This window comes from Manis pentadactyla, chromosome 4 (genome assembly GCF_030020395.1).
Source record: "Manis pentadactyla isolate mManPen7 chromosome 4, mManPen7.hap1, whole genome shotgun sequence".
In the NCBI taxonomy this organism is placed as follows: domain Eukaryota; kingdom Metazoa; phylum Chordata; class Mammalia; order Pholidota; family Manidae; genus Manis; species Manis pentadactyla.
Genome location: NC_080022.1, coordinates 20,338,354 through 20,360,033, shown reverse-complemented (window position 1 = coordinate 20,360,033; position 21,680 = coordinate 20,338,354). Strand labels below are relative to the sequence as shown.

The 21,680-nt window shown below is 45.6% G+C and overlaps 1 protein-coding gene across 3 annotated transcripts in view; it reads left to right on the top strand.

Annotated features, from left to right (window-relative positions):
• The window catches only part of WASF2 (WASP family member 2), a 77,165-nt gene extending 56,872 nt beyond the window's left edge, over positions 1–20,293 (top strand). For 2 of the 3 annotated variants that reach the window (XM_057499888.1, XM_036914921.2), the window contains exons 2-9: positions 1,305–1,477; positions 7,141–7,275; positions 7,794–7,947; positions 10,058–10,175; positions 11,182–11,312; positions 13,363–13,518; positions 14,876–15,390; positions 16,325–20,293. In XM_057499888.1, the coding sequence (XP_057355871.1) occupies positions 1,348–1,477; positions 7,141–7,275; positions 7,794–7,947; positions 10,058–10,175; positions 11,182–11,312; positions 13,363–13,518; positions 14,876–15,390; positions 16,325–16,482 (1,497 nt within the window). In that variant the 5' untranslated portion in view covers positions 1,305–1,347 and the 3' untranslated portion in view covers positions 16,483–20,293. Of the gene's footprint in view, positions 1–26; positions 163–1,304; positions 1,478–7,140; positions 7,276–7,793; positions 7,948–10,057; positions 10,176–11,181; positions 11,313–13,362; positions 13,519–14,875; positions 15,391–16,324 lie in introns of those variants that run through there. The other variant, XM_036914922.2, reaches the window with a different exon arrangement.
• The last annotated feature ends 1,387 nt before the right edge of the window (positions 20,294–21,680 follow it).

Below are 21,680 nucleotides of genomic sequence, written 5' to 3'. Positions count from 1 at the left end.
TTGTTCCAAAGGGTTCTACTACCCCTGTGAGCCTGGAGAGTTTTTTTTTTTCCTTCTGGTCAGACAGTATGTTGATTCACTTTTAAGATGTTTCGCTTGGTTTAAGCATTATATATTCATAATCAACTTTTTTGGTGATGAGCTGGTGTTTTAAGATATGATGTAAGTAAACCTCTGTTCTTTTTTTTTTTAAGTTTGTAATATTGGGGACTTGGGTATGTTATGTTTATGCTTTACCTTTGGTTTGGTGTGAGTTTGCCACTTACCCTAGAAAAAAACCCATCAGGCTGTTTTAGATTTTCTTTACAGGACCAGCCCAGTGTGCCTTGGCTGTAGTCATATCCATTTTGTCGAGAGACTAAACCCTCCTATCCTTGTAAAGCTGTGAATTTGGTAATCTAAATCTAAAACAATAGCTCAGCTTGAACCTGAAGTGCTAGGGGATTTCCTAGGGAAAGCGGCTGAGGCGAGGGGAGGGAAGGGAACAGGATAAGAAACAGTAACTGGAAGGTTTCCAAATCTGCTCCAGACACTCCTGATGTCTCAAGAGCCTTTTGACCCAGGTGTGCTGAACCGGATGGGAGAGAGAAAAGGAGCTGTTGGGTAGAAGAAAAAGGACTAAGGAATTTTACAGCGCAGTTTGCTCAGCATCATGTTTATCATATTGAACATGTAAAATTTTCCTTGATGTCCTTTGATTCTGTCGATTTACAGACTAAGTTTTAGTATTGTTAATAGATACTGGTAGCCAGTTAAGCATTCACAGTCAAACATCAGAGAAAAAAAAAGAACTGGGGGAGTTATGTCCTGATGTAGATCAATGGAATCACTATTGACAATTTCATTGTGGAGATTATCAGATGAAAAAGCTCTTTTCTGATCCTTTTAATTGATCATCTGGAATCTGATCTGTCCTGGTTATGGACACCCTAAGGATAGGATCTGTACCATCCAGGGCCTCTTGAATGGGCTGTTTTTCTGACCATGCCTCTTTGCTTCTGGAGACTCTTGTTGGTTGGAGCATAGTTGTTATTTTAAGGTTTTTAGGTTTTTATGCTGCCTGTGCAACTCAGCCAGCAGTCACCAGTTGAGAATTTCTAAACATATGCAGCAAGCCTTCTAATAGCTAATCTTAAAGGGGCCAGAGGGTAGGGGATGGTAAAAAAAGAAAAAAAGTGGGGGAGAGAGATTTTTAAAAGTTGTTTTAGATCAAAGCAAGCAAAAAGGGAAAAAAAAGACACACATAGCCCTAGTGTGCCTGGAATTTGTGGTTGAGTAATACTTTCCTGTTATTTCTTTTTTAGGTTGTTTTTCATCATTCAGAACATTGCCTAAAGCAGGTCCACCATGCCGTTAGTAACGAGGAACATCGAGCCAAGGCACCTGTGCCGTCAGACGTTGCCTAGTGTTAGAAGTGAGCTGGAATGCATGACCAACATCACCCTGGCAAATGTCATCCGACAGCTGGGCAGCCTGAGTGAGTGCTGCCGAGAGCCTGTGCTTTGCCCTCAGGGGTCGTTGGTGCTCTTTATTTAGTTTCCTCCTCCTCCCGTGTTCCTATTTCTCCCCCGTCTGCCTTCCCTAGGTAATGTGAAAATGTGTCCCACCTGCCTCTCCCCAAAGAGAGGTCCCTTTTTGGTACAGATTCTTCCCCTCAACCCTTTCTTCATCTACCACCACCCTCTAGGTTCCCTCCACCTCCCTCTCCACCTGCTTCAAAAGAAATCTGTGGGAAGGGTGGCAGGAAGGGCTGCAGCAGAAACTGCAGATGGAATGACAGAGCAGAATTCTCTATGTAAAGTGGGAGGTTCACAGAGCAGTGTCTTGGGTTGGTGAATGTGCCTGTAATTGCACGAGCTGTTCGATGTAGCCTGACTTTGTTGAAGCTTTAAATGTGCCAGTAGTCTTTATCAACCCAACACTCCCCACTTTTCTTCCCAAAGAGTAGTAAAGCAAACATGCCCTTAGAGAGATTCTGGCTGACTTGTCTATCCTGGTACATATTTATTTGTGCTGCAAGCCCCCAGGTCCAAATTCAGGGTACAAATTACTTTCGCAGTCTCCGGGGTCTTGGGAGTTTTGCAAGCTCTATGAATACACTGCTACAAATTGTAGCTGGAGCCATTCTTCTCTAGGAGGAAGATGGGGGTTAACCCAGTCCGTTTTGAAGTTGGGGAAAAGCCAGGTCAACTACTTTTTTTTTTTAATTGAGAAGAATGAATGACACTGTCATGGGTGGGGTACATGCATGGGTTCCTATTTTATTCTGACTTTGCTTGAGGCTGAGGTATGGGAAGGGCAGATGCTTGGATTAGGCTCTGCGTTTGTCTAATGCCACTCTAGCTCCCATAAGAACCTCTGTCAAAATGCCATTTTGGTGATCTTCCTTAGCAGAGGCATCTTGGTGTGAATTATTTCAGACACTCAGCCCTCCTGTCTCATCACTGCCTTTAGTGAAGGCAGTGGAACATCAAGAAAGCCTGCATTCCCCCAGATAGTAATAGGCCCTGCCTTTAAAATAGGGGCCTGAGGAGACAGAGCTCTGTGACCAGATGATGTATGAGGTCTGAGATTCCTAAGCCGACACCTAGCTCAGAGGCCGTCTCAGTTGATCCATGGCTTAGGGAAACCTGGATGGAGTGTCATGAAGAAATGAAACCCTGCTGGTGCCTGTCCTGCACAAAGAAACATTGGCAGCAGTGCAGCTGACAAGAAAGCACAGGAAGGCTGCAGAGAGCCTTACTGTTTCTTAAAAGCATCATTTTTACTTCTGTTACCCTGAGAAGGCCAAATGGGTGGAAGTCAATCACACCCTGGTTCCTTTTCCGTAGGACAAAGGACATCTAGCTAATGATGCTTCTTACTTTTACTCAGCAGGAGTTAAGCTCTCTCTCAGGTGTTTTCCAGGGTAGTGTTGATGGATGCCATTGCTCACTCCCCCACTTGTGATCAGATTACTCTTATCTTGAGGAAGCTGATCCAAGGGCCAGGGTCGGTGTGTGCGTACAGAAACAAGATTTCCTCACATTGCGGAGGTAACTGACACTCCGTTCATCCAATAAACATGTATTGAATATATTTTGTATGCCAGATGCTGAGGGGATACAATGATAGTAATAAGTGGTCTTTGCCTTCTAGTAGCTCAAAATCTACCAGAGGAGACAGAAATAAATAATTCTTAAGGAGAGAATGAGAGGCTAAGAAGAGAGTTCACATTTGTTGATTGCCTACTTCATGCCAGGTTTTAATAGGATCTTGACATAGATTATCTCATTTAATCCTCTTAATCCTGTGAGGGTAGGTGTTGGTATTCCCATTTTTCAGATAAAGAAATTAAGGCTCAGAAAAGTAAGGTAACTTGCCTAGGAAGACAACAGCCACTAAGAGGCAAAAGTCAGACTTCCTAAGAATTTCTCAGCTCTGTCCCCTACTCTCTGTTTCTGCCAACACTGCCCTAGTTCAGACTTTAGTTGGCTCTCAACTAAACTGTTGGCCTAGACTCCTCTGGCCTTCCTTTTTCTGACCAATTCCTTTAAATCTTTAAACCTAAAAATCTTAGAGATCTTGAACCTATACCCTTGCCAGAATGGTCGCCCAAAATGCAATTCTCACATTTTACTTTTATAATTCTAAATTGTTTGGATGTTTAAATGTTAAGTCTGTGTTAACCTTTGTAATTTAAAAAGTGTTTTAAAAATAAGAGTGTAAATGTTAACTGTTTATTTCCCCTGTTCCTCACTATGGAATTATTTAAGTTCCTTGGCCTGGCATCCAAGACTTTTCAAGACCTGCCTTCCTTTCCATACTTACCTTCTTCAGTTCATCTTCTCCCATTTGGCAGCCTTTCTAAAAGATTGTTTTAAAGTGAAAAGGGAGAAAAAAAAGAGGGAGAAAAGGAAAAAAGAATGAATTATCATCTACCTGTAGTTTTTCTGAGACAGATCATACTCTCTCATACTTCCATGCAGTGTCCTTGCTGTTTCCCTTTCCTGGCAAGACCTTGCCATCCTTGTACCTGATCTTCAAGGTCCCGTTCAAGGATCTCCAGCTTGGACTAAGTGATCCTGTGAGCTCCTATTACATGCCTGCATTGTTACGTGCCACATTATATTGAAAATTATCTATGTTTATTATACTAAATTAAAAGGTCTTTGAAGGCAGAAACCATGTGTTCTTTGTCCTTGAATACCAGTGTCTATCCCTGGTACCCAGTATAGTCCCTGGTACCCAGTAGAAGTTTGGGAAATGTTTTTTAAATTTGTACTCTGTCCCCTATCCCATGCTTTGGTGAGGAGAATACAGGGAAGGAATACTTTTCTATGGGGATTGTGAGCTTGGCAGAGCAGGGTAGGGAGGGTCAAGGAAGGCTTCATAGAAGAGGTTACATTTGAACTGGGTCTTGAAAGATGATGAGGATTTCATCTAGCAGAGAGGGGTGCAGAAATGGGCTCATATATGCTTCAAGCTAATGACCCTAGCCTTGTCTATTGTACTGCAACCAGAAGTGCTCCGTGTAGTAGGGAAAGTCTGATTATGGAATGGATAAAAGCACAAAACAAAAAATTCTGCAGCCATAGATTGTTCCATGATAGCATATCCAGAATTTTTATTTTGCCTCAATGCAGTTGAGATTGGCATTTCACATATTAGGTTGCCTTATCTTAGGAAATATAGGCACAAACAGCCAGCACTTTTGAATCAGTGACCTAACCATTTCAGGAGAGTGGAACCCTCACTTGAGTCATTAAGAAATCATGCTGTGATACTGGATTTTCTAACTGAGTGCAGGGGTCCATGCCATTAGGAGGCTCCAAGACTCCTACTCAAACTTGACAAGAGCAACCTCACATTAAAAAAAATCAGTTTTACCTGTTCCACTTTCACATAAGATTTTTGTTGAAAGAGTTCTGCTACAGAAAAAAAATTAAAGCCTGCTTCTGGAATCTTTTGCAAAACATGATTGATAACTATTATTAATGTCCTGATGGTAATCTGAATTAGTGAAATTTAACTCTGTATAAGGCACTTCAGTTTTCTTCTGTATAAGTATCACACTTTTGTTTTCAGAGGTTGAAGTAATTTTTAGTACTTAAAGAATAGAGACTGACAGATTTCTGACTGGAATTGTATTTTACATTTCCTTTAAGCATAACACTTTGGATATTTGAATATTCACATTCTTAAAAATCATGTGATTAGCAATATAAGGACGTATGTCTTGTAACAACTTAACTATAAATGTTCATTGAATCCTATGACAATTTGGTGAGGCATAGTTATCCCCCATTTTACAGATAAGTAAACTGAGGCTGAGAGATTGTGACTTGCTGAAGAGCACACAGGTATAAATAGAAAGAACTGAGACTTACATCCAGATTTTCGGATTTGAAGCCCACTGCTTCTTCCATGTATCATCTTCTAGTTCTAAATATGGCTAGGGCCTGATGTGATGTGACAATGGGGAAGCTTTCATACCACTTCACTGTCTTTTAAAATAACATTCTCATTGTTACCCTTTTTATTTGTTGGGGTTCTTCATAAGATTTTATCGTGAAAACCGCTGTGCCACACTAAGCCACTACTCCCACTAGCACTGCTCCTTTCACTAAGAGCAGGAAATTCTGGGTACTCTCTTAGTGACCTAAGGGTAAGTTGATTTGGGGTTTTCTTTTTCTCCAGAACAGCTGGATGGTTAACAGATCATTTTGAGCCTGGTTTATTTTCCAGACATGATGTTGCATGTTTTTCTGCTTTATACTTCTAATCATAGTTTTCCATTACCTGGGCGAGCATAGTACAGTATGGCTTTATAGGAACTTAGCTATATTATGGACAAAATCAGATAGGATCCTCAACCTGCAGAGTATAAATGCAGCTCATTAGCATATTTGAGTCCTTTGGGCCCAGGAGCTTCCCATGGTTGTTTAAATCACAGAACCATTCAGTATGCAAAGACTTGCTCCTTCCTTGATTAGAGACTCCTTATTGACTAAATTTTATGCCAGCAATTCAAAATATGCTGTTGATTGGTCTTATCATTTACTCTCCAGGTTACACTGGGAAGGTGAACTGCAGTTTATCCTGAAGGTGCAGTTTGGACCTTTTGGACTAATTTTTCCCCTCAGGTGTGGACTGAACATAATAAATGTAGTTCAGAAGCTAAAAATCAGAGCCTACTTTAAATAGTTCTTAAAGAAATAATTTTTTGGTTGGGTACAGTCACTTACGCCTGCCTTCACCTTGCAAGTAAGAAACTCAGATGGTATACTTATTCATATGCACCACTTTTCATTCCTAGCAAGAATGTGTTTTGTGGCTTGGAATGACAATATGGAGGTAGTGTCAAATTGCTGTTATGTTTCTTTGGCTGCAAATTCTCCTTGCATTCCAGGGTTGAAAGTATGGAACTCTTTTCTTTTTCTAAAAAACAAGAATTGTGGAAAGAGACCACTGGTATGTTGTTTTTCAGAGAGGGCTTGAAAGTTTCAGCTTTTCACTTGTTCCCTGAGATGTAGGTTTGAAGGATTATAGCCGAAAGCAAAGACTTTCAAAGTTGTAGGTTATAATACATAAAATAACCTTTTTACCCCTTAGAAGAAGTTTCAAGTCTCTGCTGCGAGTTGTTGATAAGTTCAGGGCCCCTCGAAGATACCACAACTCATCATGGTTGTTCAGTGTACTTTTGAGATTCTACTGAGGATGTAATTTCTTACTTTCATGTTAATTGTAAACACCTAGAAGGTCCTTCTAATTCTCAGTCTGTTTTCCAGAACCATTTTACAAGATGCTTTTATGGAACAGCCAAGGGGCTAAGGGCTATAGGCTAATGTGTAGTGTAGACATATTGTCTCCTCTTCCAGGATTAATTTTTGGTATTACACCTTTTGATTTGATTCATCCTGCTTAGAGTTTCATGACTGTTTACAGTTTGCCAAGAAGACTCGGTTATAGAACATATGCAGACCCCCCCAAGCTATGGAGGGTATGTCTTTATCTCCACGAACAAGCATCCAGCCATCTTAGGGTTATAGTAGATGTGGGTGTGTTTGGGAGGAAGGGAATACCATCTTTAGTAGCCAGTTTTTCTGATCATTTTTATCACTTTGAGGCACTAGTGACTTGGTTTCTTTGTTCTTTCAGGTAAATATGCAGAGGACATTTTTGGAGAGCTTTTCACTCAGGCAAATACCTTTGCCTCTCGGGTAAGCTCCCTTGCTGAGAGGGTCGACCGCCTACAAGTTAAAGTCACTCAGCTGGATCCCAAGGAAGAAGAAGGTAAGGAAGCTGAGCTCAGCATTTGCAGGCTTTGCTGAGCAGTTTCTTAGAATTTTTTTTTACTGATTTATAAAAAAGTGAGGGGGAAATCACAGAAACCTATGGAAACTGCTATGAAAGGACACAAGCCTGGGTGGTAGAAGGAAACCTTTTTAGCTCTACCAGCCCCCCACATACTCCCTTTCTCCCATTCCCCCAATTCCCTTTCTCAAATTTCCCCTCCCCCAGTAGTATTTTGCTACCATAAAAGTACTTGGAAGATTCATTCCTCCTAAGGCGAGGCCTGCTAGATCTGGCCACATAGTAAACCTTTGTGTTGCCTCATTTTGTTCAGTCGTGAAATGGCTGGGCTGCTGACAGCCTTGTGGGGCTTCCCCAGAGGGGGAGAAAAAAAAAAACCTGGCTGCAGACAGCCGCAGCCAAGAAATGCAGCAGCTGAGGCCTCTCTGACTGGTGTGACTCAGTGTTTGCTTAAATAGCCTATCGTCCATTTTCTAATGCCTTCCATCTTCTCTCAGTGTCACTACAAGGAATCAATACCCGAAAGGCCTTCAGAAGCTCTACCATTCAAGACCAGAAGCTTTTTGACAGAAACTCTCTCCCAGTACCTGTCTTAGAAACATACAACACCTGTGATACTCCTCCACCTCTCAACAATCTCACCCCTTACAGGTAACCTGACTAGTTCCTCCCTTTTCTGACCTGTGGTTAGCAACACTAGGTTGTCCTTTTAAAGATGTCCTTTGCTTATATCAAAAAGCTTACCTATCCCAGAGTTGTTAATGGCCACAGAAGCTAACCTTTGCCATATAAACAGTTGTCATTTACTACTGTTTGGTTTTTGAAATTCATAGTGAATATAATATATATTGAAAGTTTGCTATATAGCATTGCATACTGCAGAGTTTAATTGAATGTAAGCCAGATCCATCTTGGATTCCATCCAAGGAATTTCGTTACTATAGAACCAAAAGAACTTTGTTACGAGGCAGTCCTATAGCATGCATCCCAGGGGCAGCATTCTAGCAAGGCTCCCACTTACGTGGAAACCACTAGATTACCAGATGTTTGGGTGTGTTAGTGGGGCCCATCTTGTGGGATGGCTGCTCTAGGCCTTGAGGGTCCTTCCAAAGCTTAAGGCGTAATTGGCGTTCTTCCAAGTGAGTGTTGCTCACTATGTGTTGAACATCCTTTTGACATTCCCTTGTGAAAAGACTGCACTGCCGTGGCTGGACTTGAAAAAGAAGGTAGCCTCATAGAAACTTAAAGCCCCTCTCCTCCAGTGGTCTGGCAGTGTTATCATCCTGCGAACAAACACTGAGCAGAGGCAGAAAGTGAATATTTCTCTTGCTTGCATCCATAAATATCTTAGGAACAGGTAAAAAGTAATTGTAGATAGCTGGAGGCAGATGTCTTCTGTGAGACATGGGTACATTGCAAGGTAGAAAATGTGCGTATGAAACTCAAGTACACCCCCAGGGAGGTTGCAGTAGGAGCACGGTAACTTCTCACATAGGTATAGGAAAGTTCATGACATCTGTTCTATATTATTACTGTGTAGAATTCTGTTTTCCCCTTGGCTTTCAAAGGGGCTAGCTAGCATAGCAGGACAGAGATTGGATTCTGTAGCCTCCATCGTTTTGTCTAGTTGGATTTGGGCTGAGGGCCAGGAAGGGAGTATACACTTGATATTGAAGGGAGTCTGATACAGGGTTTATGTGGTAGGCTAGGATAAACAAATTATAGTAAGATAATTAATGACATTTTCCTTTTTAAACATTGTCCTCTTGATTATCTGTATTTGACCTAACAGAAATGAGTGGTAATATAGCTAACTCAGAACAAAATTTAGTAATAATGATTCTAAAAAAAATTATTAGTGTTTGGTTTGGAAATGCTTTCTCTTTGTTGTGATATGATTGGAAGTGAAAGTACAGAATTGTCTTTCCAATTCTTTTTAGTTCAGAATAGTGTTAAATGTCCACCCTGAACACATGCTTTCTGGAAAGTGGTAGGACTTAGTCATTCCAAAGTGCAGGGTTCCAACCAGGATCATTGCGTCTGGTGGATAACTCTTATATTGACACTCAGTTGCTCACTGTATACTTCTGTCACAGCTGCTGAGATGGTAAGTCTTGTGGTCATAAAACAGCTGGCCCATCTGTTCTCACTGGGGCCCTCTTGTGGGGCGTGGGGCGTGGATGCTGACCTAATCCAGAAGGGAGCAAGAAGGTGCCATGCTGTGGTTCTTTGCTTTTACAGAGGAGTAACAGTTGCACACATGTACATGTTCATGTGTATATGTGTGTACTTATGCAAATATGCAAAACTGCACACATGTGCACAGATTTCAGGTAGGTGGGAAGCCACTCGTACTTCCTAGAGACTTCTGGGGAATTGGTGGAGGGAAGGGGAACCAATAGCAGAAATCCCCTCTGATGTATCAGGATATCAAGATATCCTCAGGGGGAGATGTCTGTGGCCATACAGATTGTTAGAAATAATCAAGATCCCTGCTGCTATAGCTCATTCTTGTCCTGACCTTGCACATTCTTCTACCAAGAACTGAAATTGAGGCTAAGGTTCTTAAAAAGTCAGATAAGTAAGAGATGCCATTCAGGGGGCATTGGAACGCTTGTATGGGAAGGAAATATGAAATTGATTTGAGTGACTTCTTGATTCCTAGTGTGAAAACTGCTTAACTGGTAGGTATTTGGAATATTGGATTTGGTTGGGAGCTCATCTGTCTACTGACAGCTACTTGTCTTCATTTCTATCCCAGAGACGATGGGAAAGAGGCACTCAAATTCTACACAGACCCTTCATACTTCTTTGATCTTTGGAAGGAGAAGATGCTGCAGGACACCAAGGATATCATGAAAGAGAAGAGAAAGCATAGGGTGAGGGGAAAGGGGCCTCTGTTCTACACATCAGTAGCATGATTGTGGAGGGCGGATAAAAAGGAAGCCAGTCTTATGTGAAGTAATCATTCCGAGTGGCTGCTTGCTTGGATACCAGGTGAAGCTCTTTAAAAAATGTGTCCACTCCAAGAACAACCAAGATGAAAGTATAAATCACACCAAAAATGTGTTTGTTCCCCCTAGCGCTATTAACAATCGAGTATATTCAGGCTGGGTTTTAGAAATTGACTTTTCTATTCACCATTTATTTCTCTTGCAATTTGCACCTGACTCTGCTGGACACTCAAGCTAGGCTAGTTCCTTCCCCGCCAGTTTTGTAGCTCATTTCTCAGAGATGAGCACAAGGCTCTACAGTGTTTGATGTGCAACAGGAGCAGTTTAACACCTTCACTACTGGTTGGGTGGGGTGGGGATTGGGGCACAGGCCTACTTTTGGGAGATGTGCTTTTTCCCCTTAGACTCTCAGTGATGTGTGTAAGCATATGACCTACCAGTTATAACCTCACAATCCCATTAGCATGGCTGCCAGGAGGCCCAAGAGAGTGCCAGGGGCTAGTGCAGCTGCATGGGCTGAAGAATTCTTTATTGGCTGTTTATTTTTTTATTTTTTTATTAATTTTCTTATATCTGTCTCGGATACCTACAGCTGTTGTTACTTTTCATCTCTCTTGACTGACCTTGTAGCAGAGCAAATAACAAATAGCTATTTACTAACTGACTATTAGAGCTGCTCCAAAACATGAATGAGTTACCCAAAGAGGTAATGAGTTGCCCTTCGCTAGAGGTGTTTGAATGTGGGATTGAGAGAATGTGTTTAAGCCCAGGAGGTGGTTTGAATTAGATGCCCTCTCAGTCACTTCAAACCTAGTATTCTATAAATTCTATAGTTGCTATATGTCTAGGCACATCATCTCTTACATGTTCATCCATTAAGGTGGATGGAATTTTCATGAAGAACTTTGGAAAATGCTTATTTTCGTTACAGAAAGAAAAGAAAGATAATCCAAATCGAGGAAATGTAAATCCACGTAAAATCAAGACACGTAAGGAAGAGTGGGAGAAAATGAAGATGGGACAAGAATTTGTGGAATCCAAAGAAAAGCTGGGGCCTTCTGGGTAGGTCATTGCATTTACACTGTTGGTAGCATTCTCTGAAGGGGCTGGAGATCTGGGGCAACAGTCAGATGGTTATAGTGTGACACCTCTCACACCCTCCGAAGTCTGGCTGTGTGGCTTGGATCAATACCACTATTAATCAGCTACTTTAAAGTACATCCATCTGGTGATTAAAATTTGCTAAATAAACCAAGAGACTCAGTAGTTTAAATGAGGTGACCTGAGTCATCTGGAAAAGAAAGCCCATGGCTTCTAGTGCCTTATTCTGCCAGACACTGGTATGTCTAAGGGCCTCAAAAGAAAGACTGGAAAGGATAGAAAAGTGGTTTTGGGAGCCCTTTTCCTCTAGAGCATTGATTTGAAGGTTGTGCCTAAGAACTCGGCATTTCATGGGAGTGGGGAGGGCCAGGCAGAGAATTTGTGCACATCGCCAAAGCCACTTTTCACTCAGTCTTTGTCAGTCTCAGGAGAGAGGCTGGCCAAGGGACTGAAAGCAGACCACAGAGACAGTGTGGAAAAGGTCACTCGGCTGGTATCGAGGCTGTATATCTCCATGGAGAAATAGTAGATGTCAGTCTGACCCCATTTCCCAATACCAGATCACATTGGAGTTTTAAAAGGAAAAAAATGGTTTAAAGGTTGGTTTGATGCTTATCCTGGTGTCTGACCCACATGACATTCCAAGCCAAGTCACCACGACTGCTTGGCATGAATGTTGCCCTGATTTTTCCCCTAAATACATTACATCCTGGTGGTCAGAGAACCGTGCCAGACCATACTTTGTGTCTAGGAATGATAAAAAGAAGGAGTTGAGTTGTTCTTGCTTTTAGGAATAACTCTACCATGAAAATCTTGACTTTTAAAAATCTTGATACTCCTGACACTTGTTCTTCCTGGATTTAATAGATTTGTTTTGAAGAGTGATGAAGATAGAGGAAAAATGAACCTTCTCTCTACAGGGAAATCAGCCCTAAGGGTACCTCCATTACCTTCACCTCCTAAAAGGAGCCATTTTATTTCGTGGTCCCTTCCTGATCAGACAGGCCCTTGTTACAGGTTCAGTGACTCTAAGGCCAGAAGTTTGCATGTTCAGAATGCCAGCTATTTCATGCTTGGGCTTTTTTGGGTGTGTGAAATGGGGATGGCGAAAATGAGGACTTCGCCTCCCATTTTCCTGTTGCCAAGAGGTTTGGGATCGGGCTGCATGGCTGGTCTATCTGGATTGCTTGTTGGTGAACCTGTAAAGAAATATGCCAAGCCTACAGGTGCTAGGCCTTGGGGATTTTCCACATCAGAGCATCATTTGAATCAGTTCCCTCCAACTCTGTTCTCACTGGGGTCTGTTTTAGATCAGGTCTTTAGAACCCACCAGTGGTGGAAAGAAGGGAGAGGTAGAGCAGAACCAGCCCCATTCTGCCAACTGCTGCTTGGTGTGTTTGTGCTCATTTGGAGGTTCTTTACCCAGGCCCAGTGCTCCAAGATGCAGGCTTTCAGGAGGCAGGCCCAGCACCCTCATTTAATCGGCAGCTCATTTTATTTGATAATGACAGAGAGACCGCATCTAACTACCACATAGCGACTTGCATTTGCCCTTGGCTTGGTTTTGCAATCAAAGTCTCCTTAGCCTCTGAGCACTCCAGAGGCTTGCTGACCTCAAAACCGGGCTGCGTGCCAGTCACGTGTTTGCAGCTCACTAGCCTTGTCCTTTGCCACAGGACAGACTTTGGGATTTGGGTATAGGCTGCTCCTGACATTTGGGAGAGAATTTAAAAGGACTGCAGGGTTGACAAGGCTAACACTGGGAGAGGAACAGCATGGTTTTGATAATTTGAAACCCATTCCTTTAGACCATCCAGCAGAAATATCTGGGAGATTTTTAACCATAGAATATTTAGTTCTAAAGTAGAACAGAAAATTTATGGGGACTATATTTGTTTTATTTCTCCCTAATAGCTTTTGTATGAAATGCATTTTTGGGGGATCTTTCAAGGAAATGAGAGTACCACTCAGACTCTTTAAATGACAGTTTTGGCTTTGGGCTCTCTGACAGGTATCCTCCCACCTTGGTGTACCAGAATGGCAGTATCGGCTCTGTTGAAAACGTGGACGCAAGCAGCTACCCACCACCGCCACAGTCAGCTTCCACTTCTCCACCTTCGCCTTCTTTCTCTGAGGACAGCTTGCCTCCCCCTCCAGCAGAGTTCAGGTAAGTGGTGGTACCTCTTCCATCTACTCTGGGTGGTGAAATGCTCAAGATCAAAATAAGTGTTACACATGCAGGTCAGGACCACTAAAATAACTTCAGGCAAGTCTGTCTAGATTATAGAAATAATTGTCATTTACCAAGTGTTTGTAAGGTGCCAAATGTTATGCCAAACACTGTATATATTACTTAATCCCTATAAGAGTCCTCTTGAGAGAGGTACCCATTTTACAGATGAATATATGGTGAGGCATAGATTGGTCAATGAACTTACATAAGGTCACACAGCCAGTAAGAGGCAGAACCATGATATGAAAGCAGGTCAGTCTGACTCCAGAATCTGTTCTTAACTACTGGCTATACCTGAGCAGGTAGAAGTCACCAACTTATCTCTCTCTCTCTCTTTTTTAACTTAGCTTTAACTCAGAGTGAAATAAAGTGGTATAATCTCTGTTCATGAAATATTTAGCAGACTCCTTGCCCAACTAGGAACCTAGCAGACAGTCTCCTTTTTCTCCAGTTGCTTCTGGTTCATTTCACTGCTGGATAGAATCCCCAGAAAGAAGAAAACAAGGGGAAAAGGGAGGTGAAACTTAGAATCTGTCCGTTTTGATATTTGTCATTATCTCTGGCAGAGGTATACAGGGGAAGAATTAGCAAGTCATGGCTGAAAAAGGGTCTGAAGAGTATTTGAATTTCAGTTTTTCCTCACAGTTTCCTCATAGTTTCTGATGCTAGACAAATGAGAACTTTGAAAATGCACTTTTCTCCTTGGACACTATTTAGTCAGAGATCAGATATGTTGAGAACCCTTCAGATGGAGACCTAAAGGAGTGCTGTAACCCCCAGCCCCGTTCTTCTTGTCCTCGAAACCACTAATCCCCAATCTCCTGCCTCAAGTCACTTCCTACTGGCTGTCCTGTCAGATGCAGCTCAGACTTGAAGGTTCTGTGGAAAATTCCAAGATGGATGCTTTTCTGAGGAGTAGCTATCAGTGCAGGGCAAATACAAAGGTGGGAAAAGAAGCTTTCCAGTGTCACACATGGCCTGAGACCTTGCATTCCTATATGCAGCCATGCATACCCGACCCAGGAGAGGTGTGCCATGATCCATCCTCTCAACCCGGGTCGGGTGTGATGGCACATTATTTCCCATCACAGCTGACCCTCAGACCCTCATTCTCTCTCAAGTTTTTCTACATGAGCATGGTCTGTTCTGACCATTCCCAGGTTTTTCTTTCTAGTTGAGCCAAAATGAAATGATAGTCACCCTAAATGAACCTAGGCTTATATAGATAATTAATTGTAGGTGGATGTTTGTGTCCTGAGAGTGATGGTGGATCTTGTTTTTTTTCTTTTAGCTACCCAGCAGACAACAACCAAAGAGGGTCTGGCTTAGCTGGACCCAAAAGATCCAGTGTGGTCAGCCCCAGCCATCCACCACCAGCTCCTCCTCTAGGCTCTCTGCCAGGCCCCAGGCCCGGGTTTTCTCCACCACCTGCCCCTCCACCTCCACCTCCAGTGATGGGTATTCCACCCCCACCACCACCTGGAGGATTTGGGTCTCCAGGGACCCCACCACCACCTTCACCTCCATCTTTTCCACCTCACCCTGATTTTGCTGCCCCTCCGCCTCCTCCCCCACCACCTGCAGCTGACTACCCGGCTCTGCCACCACCTCCCTTGTCTCAGCCAGCAGGGGGAGCCCCTCCCCCTCCTCCCCCGCCTCCCCCTCCCGGGCCCCCTCCTCTCCCTTTCGGAGGTGCAGATGGCCAGCCTGCTGCACCACCACAACTTTCTGATGCCACCAAGCCTAAGTCCTCCTTGCCTCCTGTGAGCGATGCCCGCAGTGACTTGCTTTCAGCCATCCGCCAAGGTAAATCCCAGTGGGTCCAGGACCATGCTGACCATGAAGCCTTGTCTGTCTACAGATGGGCTGACTGATGAGAGGGTGGGTGAGGGGTTATCTGCCCTTCCTAGGGAATAGCTTTCGTTGGGTGGGAAGAGATTGGAATAGTAGATTCCTAAAAATATGGACATTTAGATTTCTTTCCACCTCAGTTAAAAGTAAATGATTCTTAACCTGGGATCTTTGAACTCCTAGAAAACTTACGCTTTGTGTGTTTGTGTCCATTTTGTGCCCCAGAGAAAAACAGGAGTCACTGTTCTAGCAGGTATTTCTTCAGTTGGACTCATTCACTCCCTGTCCTCCACTTTTTTTGCCTTCCATATCCATCTTCTCTACTCCCTTCCCCCTTTCTCAGCCCCTTCATTCTCCCTGTTCTCTACTCTCCCTTTTCCTCTTGTCTCTTCTCCCCTTCTCCCTTCCCTCCCATATCATCATTTGACCCTCATAGAGTATTTATTCTCTTTCTGTCAGAGGCCAGATCTGGTCTCAAGGGTGGTTCTTCTGTTTGTGATCCTCGTGGAACTGAAGGATTGTCTGGAGGAGGCAAGCTGGGGCAGCTCTGTGATAATCCATGAATTGAGCAGTCTAAGTGCCCACTAGATGGGGGATGGTGGCCACTCCTTGCTCAGAGCCTTGCAAGAACCATCCTCACCAGCCCCAGACTGTGGAAGAATGGCAGGCTTCTTTGCAGTCACACCTGTAGCACTGGGGCCAGTTTTATAAACGCTCATCTTTACTTCTTTGCTTGCTTCCCCTTTTCCCTGCTCTGCGGTCCCAGAGGATCACTCCCTTTGCTGTCCTCCATACTCCACCCACCAGTGGCCACTCCCCCTTCCTCAGTCCTGGATGGATTCTGAATCTGACTCACCTTCTTAACCCTTCTCTCTCTCTTTGCCACCAGGCTTTCAGCTGCGCAGGGTTGAGGAGCAACGGGAACAAGAAAAGCGGGATGTTGTGGGCAACGATGTGGCCACTATCTTGTCACGGCGCATTGCTGTGGAGTATAGCGACTCAGAAGATGACTCCTCAGAGTTTGATGAGGACGACTGGTCGGATTAACCCTTTCTGCCTGCTGCCCACCTCCTTTTTCTTTTCTTCCTACCTGCCTTCTTTGATGCCTACTCCAACAATCCCAGTAGAGAAAAAGGGAGGAAAAAAAGATTTCAAGGGGCCAAAGCCTTCTCTGAAGCAACCAAAGATATATCTAAGTGCTTCCTTCAAATCAATACGTATTTCCCATCTCCCTGTAGCCCTCTGGGGCTCCTGAGGTTCAGTAGCTGAGGTGTCCTCTCTTCAGGTGACTGGTATATATTGAAGAGAAGGAAAATCCCCAAAGCAGATCCCTTTGTTTGGGCTTAAATTGGAGTTAATGCCTCTCTGTAAGAGCCATTTTCAACTGTGGTCTTCTAAAATTCTTGCCCTCAGCTACTTTGAATAATGCCAGCCATCTTCTGGTCCTCCAGCCTGCGTGGACGCAGCTGGCCCCTTTCCCATTCACTGAGGGCAGACTGCCCCAGCAACCAGACTGCCACATCCTTTGCTGTGATCAGCTGGGTGGGGCTCCCTTTTGGTAAGCCATCTCTATGTCTGGATGCTCTTTTTTCCAGGAGCATTCAAACTCCTAAAGAGTACCTCACTCTTTCTGCACAGAAATGTTGCCTTTCTGAAGGCCGAGGTGGTTGTTCCTTCCTCCCAGGCTCCCCCTCCTGCGTGTGGTGTTCTGGTGTCTTCAGATGCCCCTCCTTTGCCACCAGGTACCTGTAGGCACCACAGCCCAGTTCTAACATCTAACACCCATAACCAAACTGGCCCTGATGCAGGGATCTGGGCCTCTGCCAGCTGTCAGGAGCCTAGCTTAGAGGCTTGGAACTGCAGGGTTGGAAGAGTGCTGGCACTCCTTGGGTCCTATTCTCTTAATGATGCTGATGTCTAGAGATGGGAAGTGACTTGCTCAAGGTCACGCAGATGGATGGTGTCAGAGCTAGAGCCCAGAGTTCCTGTGCTTTCTGGGACCAAACAGTGGGCACCTGCTGGAGTCTGGGCAGAGCGGTCCTGGCTCTCTGCTACTCCAGACCTCACCATGGTGGAGGGGGGCACCTAGTAGGAGGCTCAAGACCTGTGCCAGACCTGTCAGTGCTGTTCAGACCCTAACTACCTCTCTCATAATTCTTTGTTCCCCCTTTACTATCACCAACCAGCCGCATGTCCTTGGGGGCTACCCTTCTGGGGGACCAGAGGTAGTGAGAGAAGGAAGGGGGTAGTCAGCTTTGACAGGTGCTGTTTTCAATTCCTCTGCAACTTGCCTCCCTCTTATTTCCCCATTTTAAGCACAGGTTCTGCCAACTGCAGAAACTTCAGTCCCTCAGGCTGGTAGCCGCTGCAGGTAGCTGCCTGGGGGGGGCCTGGTAGCCGTCAGGAGGGCTGAAAGGCAGAGGGACACTGAGGCTTGTTTCCAGCTCCCCTCCTCACTGCACACAGTGATGTTTCCTCCCTCGCTCCTCCTTTTCCCCAGAGCTAATACACAGGTGCTATTATTCAGGAAAAAAACTGTCAGCTTTGGCCAACAGTGAGGTTTCTTCTCTTCTGCCCTAACTATTGTGTAGCCTTTTCTGCGGAAACCAGCTTCTCCTGGCTTCTCCGGCTTTCAGAAGCCTGAAACAAAGAGAAACAGGATCTGCTTCTACCCAGCACAGCAAATGGTTGTAGTAATTGCCAAAGCCCTCATAAACCCCTCCGGCTCGAGGAGAGTGTAATCACGGGTACTGCTGCTGTGCCTGGCTGAATGCTCCCCCTCTGCCTTCTTTCCTTGAGCTCTGGGCTTGGGGACCCACCTTTAGGGGCCAGCATGGCCTCCTGCTGGGGTTGCTCCGGAGTGTGCCTTCCTGGCTCCCCCTCACCCCCTGGTGAGGGGTCTCCAGCATAGCGCTGGCAGCAGTGCCAGTGCTGAGCATACCAGGTTGTATGTGCCTATGCCTTGCTTCCCACCTTGTGCTTTAGAAGCTGAAGGTGCTTTCTTCAAATGGCTGTTGAAGGTGCCCTGGCTGCAGCCCAGCAGTGGCTGGAGAGGCAGGCAGAGGGAGGTGGTTCTCCCAAATAGGAGTCCTGGGGCTTGTCCAGGCCAGGGTTTGGGCGTAATGGGTTTCACTAAATTACCCCCATTCCCCTCATTTCCAGAAAAGGGGGAGCCAGCACCACTCACTGTCATTCTGCTCTGACCTTGAAAGGGGTGGTGTTGGCCTGGCTTCTGGAATGGACTGAGGCGGCACTGGAAAGGGCTGGGGTCAGGAGGAGGTGGGGAGGGGCACTGCCTGGGAAAGGTAGGATTAGATCATTAGCTCAGTGACCTCCTATGGTTTCGATGTGCTGTGTTCTCATCCTACAGCTGGTTTAGTAATGATCTGCAAGTCCCGGAGAGCAACAGCACAGCTCTGTCTGACGCTCTCATTAAAATCTATGCAGCCAAGCTCTGCGCTTTGTAGCAGCCTGCCTTGCAAAGCCTCCTCAGCTCGGGGGGCTGGGGACCCAGTCAGCAGAGAGGCCCTCTGGGCTCTATTTATGCATATGTGCACACACACACACAAAATGCTTCCTTAAACCCAGAGCCCTTTAAGATGATAAAGGACCCTATGCAGGTAATTGTGTGTCTTTGGAATCGTGTAATTGTAGAATGCAAAGTTTAGTGATTGTTTAAACTGGGCTGAGGCTGGTAAGAGTATGGAGCAATGGCCCATAAAGACTCTTCAGTGCTGCAGCCTTGGAGCCACCTCCCTTCCCTGGTCTGCCCAGCCCAGGGGACCTGCCCCCATTCCTGTGGCCCAGGGGCCCAGCTTCCAATCCGCAGTGTCAGAAGTGACTTGTGGCTTTGCTGTGGTTGTGAGACGAGAACATTCCATAGGAGCAGCCGCAGGGAGGGAGCAGGCTCAGCCAGCCCTTGGAGGCCCTGAGCAGCTGGCCCAAGCTCCAGCTCGCCTCCAGCGGAAGCCCTAGCGCCCTCAGAAACGACCCTGGCCAATGTCACCGCAGAGCTGAGGCGGTGTTGTCAGGGCTAATGTGAAATCTCTTCCCGTGGCGCCAATCCTCCAGCTCTGCAGCGCCAGCTTGGACAGATTGAGGTCTCTGTGGCTTGGGTGACCCTGCTTAAGCATTCCCACCATGTCCCAACTCTGCTCTCTGCTTGCCTTCCACTGCAGCCCCTCACCTGACCTCAGGGCCGGGGGAGGGGTGATGCCCTGAAGCCAGGGACTTTTGCTCAGGAGGGACATCAGGCTTCCGGGAGGCATCAGGCTTTGAGCTCTACTGGAGTCCAGCCAACCTGGGACCAGGTGTTGCTCAGAGATGCACCTCAGTCTGTCTCAGTGAGGGCTAGGGAACAATTTTGTTACTGTTTTAACTTTACTCAGTCAATTTGAGAAACTAACTGATTTTTACTTTCTGTCTAGAATAATGTAGAGTGAGCTATATTGCTCCCAAAGTGCCTTGTTTTCTCTAATATAAATATATTTATAAGGACCTATTCCAGTGGATTCTTGGGTGTGTTTGCCACATTTTAGGGAGTGGGCATTTATGTAGTGGGGATATAGTCTGAAAATGGATCCCTTTCCCCTGAGGATGGGGAAGGAGCTTCAGTTAGATCTCAGCAGTGGGGTTAAGCCAGACCCCTAAAATGACCCTTCCTTTTTGCCCTAGTCCCTCATCTCAGGTCCTTAGAAGGACATGCAACCTGGTCTCCTGTACTTCCCTGCCAGGCCCATGTGTGTACCAAGTCAGCACCCCAAGGACCGGGATATTCCATGTGACTATCTTTTGTATACATGCAAACATGTACATGCCAATATTTTAAGTAATTTGATAAAGTCTTTGTAGCCACTCAGCCACCTCTGGTTGTGTGTGCATGTGTGTGTGTGTGTGTGTGTGTGTGTGTGTGTGTGTTTAATGGGTGAAGTGGCGAGATGGGGGCAACATTGATAGCCACAGGTGGTGGCCAGAGCATGGGAGGGAGTCCAGTGCCAGTGGGCTTGGAAGGTGGGGTCCTCTGGGTTTGGATGGTGGGCGCTATATGGGAGTGGAGATGAAGGCTGGAAACCATTCTGGTGTAGGACAAGACCCAAGCTGGGGGACCTAGAGGCCCAGATCCCCGGCCCCATCAGCTGGCTGCAGAGTGTGCTGGGGTGGGGAAGAAAGCTGTTGGCAACTCCTAGCATCAGGCAGAAGCAAAGCACAGGCTGAATGCTGATGCTGCCTCCCAACATCTGTCTGGCATCTTGTCTGCTCGGACCTAAGCAACTTACCTTAAATAGAACGATTTATAAGAGAATCTGATTTTTAGGCTGCTATGCACCCCCTCTCCTGGCTGGGAAGAAGAGGGGGCTGGGTTTATATTCTGACCCAAAAAGATGACCTATCCAGGAAACAACGGTTGTTCTGAGCACAGCTGTTGTGGGTAACTGTCCCTGGGGGTGATTTATGGGCAGGCACCCAGGTCAGGGCCCAGCAGATGAGTGGAGTGGCCCCAGGAGAGGGGCGGGAGCAGGGTTGGTGACTCTTGGTTACGCCTGCTGTTCAGAGAGTCACCCACTGGCTTCCCAGGAGAGGGGGCAGAAGTTTTGAATTGTCAGCAACTGCAGTGCCAGCCGCTCTGAGCTCATCACTGGAGGTGGGGGTGCAGGGAAGGGGGCATGGGAGCTGGTTCGCTCTGCAGAGCCCCTCACTCCACCCTCCTGCTCAGGCCTGTGTTTAGTCAGCACTTGGCTTCCCAAGGCCGGTGACTGACAGGCAGCCAGACACCCGCCCTGGGAGAAGACAAAATGGTGGTGTCAGGAGCCGCCCTTGCTGGGGAATTGGAGGAAAGGAATGCGGTTCTGGGAAGCAGGAGGCCCCAGCCTAAATTCTGGCTCCTCCACTTGGGAGCTCTGACGGCTGATCCTGAGAAGAATGAGCATTTACTAAGTGTCTGCTACCTGCCCAAGACTGCATACACTTTATTATAATCTTATGAAGCAAGGGTCTCATACATGAGAAAAACAGGTTCAGAGAGGATAAGTGAGTTGCCTCAGATCACATAGCAGGGTTATGAATCTCTCTCAAGCCAGAGCTCATATGCTATGTCCCCCATGCAACTTAAACAGCTTTCAGAGCCTCTCCCATCTAGAATCATTGTCTTTAGTGTCCTTGGGGACATGTTCAGGGTTTTCTGTTCTGGTCTACTCCACTCCCTCGTGCCCTATTTTACAGGTAATGGTTATTTTTGCTCTTGCTAT